This window comes from Caenorhabditis briggsae (genome assembly GCF_000004555.2).
Source record: "Caenorhabditis briggsae AF16 supercontig from assembly CB4, cb25.NA_198, whole genome shotgun sequence".
In the NCBI taxonomy this organism is placed as follows: domain Eukaryota; kingdom Metazoa; phylum Nematoda; class Chromadorea; order Rhabditida; family Rhabditidae; genus Caenorhabditis; species Caenorhabditis briggsae.
The window spans coordinates 1-1,321 of NW_025543204.1; the positions used below are offsets into that span (position 1 = coordinate 1).

Sequence of the window (1,321 nt, forward strand, 5' to 3'; positions counted from 1 at the left end):
ATCTGGTTATCCTATGAGCTTAGTGACAATCACTGGTTCATAACTGTTGCCATTCTGATTGGTACAGGTGGACGAGTCGGTGGTGCAGTCATTTGTTCGAATGAAGACTGTTCAGCAATCTTCTCGATCCAAGCAATGTGGTCAATCTCTTCCTGGGTCAGTTCCGGTTCTTTCGGTTCCTTTACTGGTATCTCAACTGGTTCAAGAAGTGGTGATGATCGATCGTAAGTGACTTCATGATCGAATAATTGCTGGAAGTCTGCTCCTGACGTGGCACTGGATCTGTGTTCATCCTCATGAGCTTCAGTGACAATCACTGGTTCATCAACTGTTGCCATTCTGATTGGTACAGGTGGACGAGTCGGTGGTGCAGTCATTTGTTCGAATGAAGACTGTTCAGCAATCTTCTCGATCCAAGCAATGTGGTCAATCTCTTCCTGGGTCAGTTCCGGTTCTTTCGGTTCCATTACTGGTACCTCATCTGGTTCAAGAAGTGGTGATGATCGTTCGTAAGTGACTTCATGATCGAATGATTGCTGGAAGTCTGCTCCTGACGTGGCACTGGATCTGTCTTCATCCTCATGAGCTTCAGTGACAACCACTGGTTCATCAACTGTTGTCATTTTGATTGGTACAGGTGGACGTGTCGGTGGTGCAGTCATTTGTTCGAATGAAGACTGTTCAGCAATCTTCTCGATCCAAGCAATGTAGTCAATCTCTTCCTGGGTCAGTTCCGGTTCTTTCGGTTCCATTACTGGTTCCTCAACTGGTTCAAGAAGTGGTGATGATCGTTCGTAAGTGACTTCATGATCGAATGATTGCTGGAAGTCTGCTCCTGCCGTGGCACTGGATCTGTCTTCATCCTCATGGCTTCAGTGACAACCACTGGTTCATCAACTGTTGTCATTTTGATTGGTACAGGTGGACGTGTCGGTGGTGCAGTCATTTGTTCGAATGAAGACTGTTCAGCAATCTTCTCGATCCAAGCAATGTGGTCAATCTCTTCCTGGGTCAGTTCCGGTTCTTTCGGTTCCATTACTGGTACCTCATCTGGTTCAAGAAGTGGTGATGATCGTTCGTAAGTGACTTCATGATCGAATGATTGCTGGAAGTCTGCTCCTGACGTGGCACTGGATCTGTCTTCATCCTCATGAGCTTCAGTGACAACCACTGGGTCATCAACTGTTGTCATTTTGATTGGTACAGGTGGACGTGTCGGTGGTGCAGTCATTTGTTCGAATGAAGACTGTTCAGCAATCTTCTCGATCCAAGCAATGTGGTCAATCTCTTCCTGGGTCAGTTCCGGTTCTTTCGGTTCCAT

At 46.6% G+C, this 1,321-nt stretch overlaps 1 protein-coding gene across 1 annotated transcript in view; it reads right to left on the reverse strand.

Annotated features, from left to right (window-relative positions):
* Positions 1-29: 29 nt before the first annotated feature.
* CBG24623 overlaps positions 30-1,321 on the reverse strand; it is a gene marked incomplete at both ends in the record, with an annotated part of 3,329 nt that continues 2,037 nt past the window's right edge. Inside the window, 2 exons of the mRNA XM_045240856.1 lie at positions 30-863; positions 884-1,321. The exon at positions 884-1,321 is cut by the window's right edge and continues 2,037 nt beyond it. Of these exons, the coding sequence (XP_045091378.1) occupies positions 30-863; positions 884-1,321 (1,272 nt within the window). The remainder of the gene's footprint in view (positions 864-883) is intronic.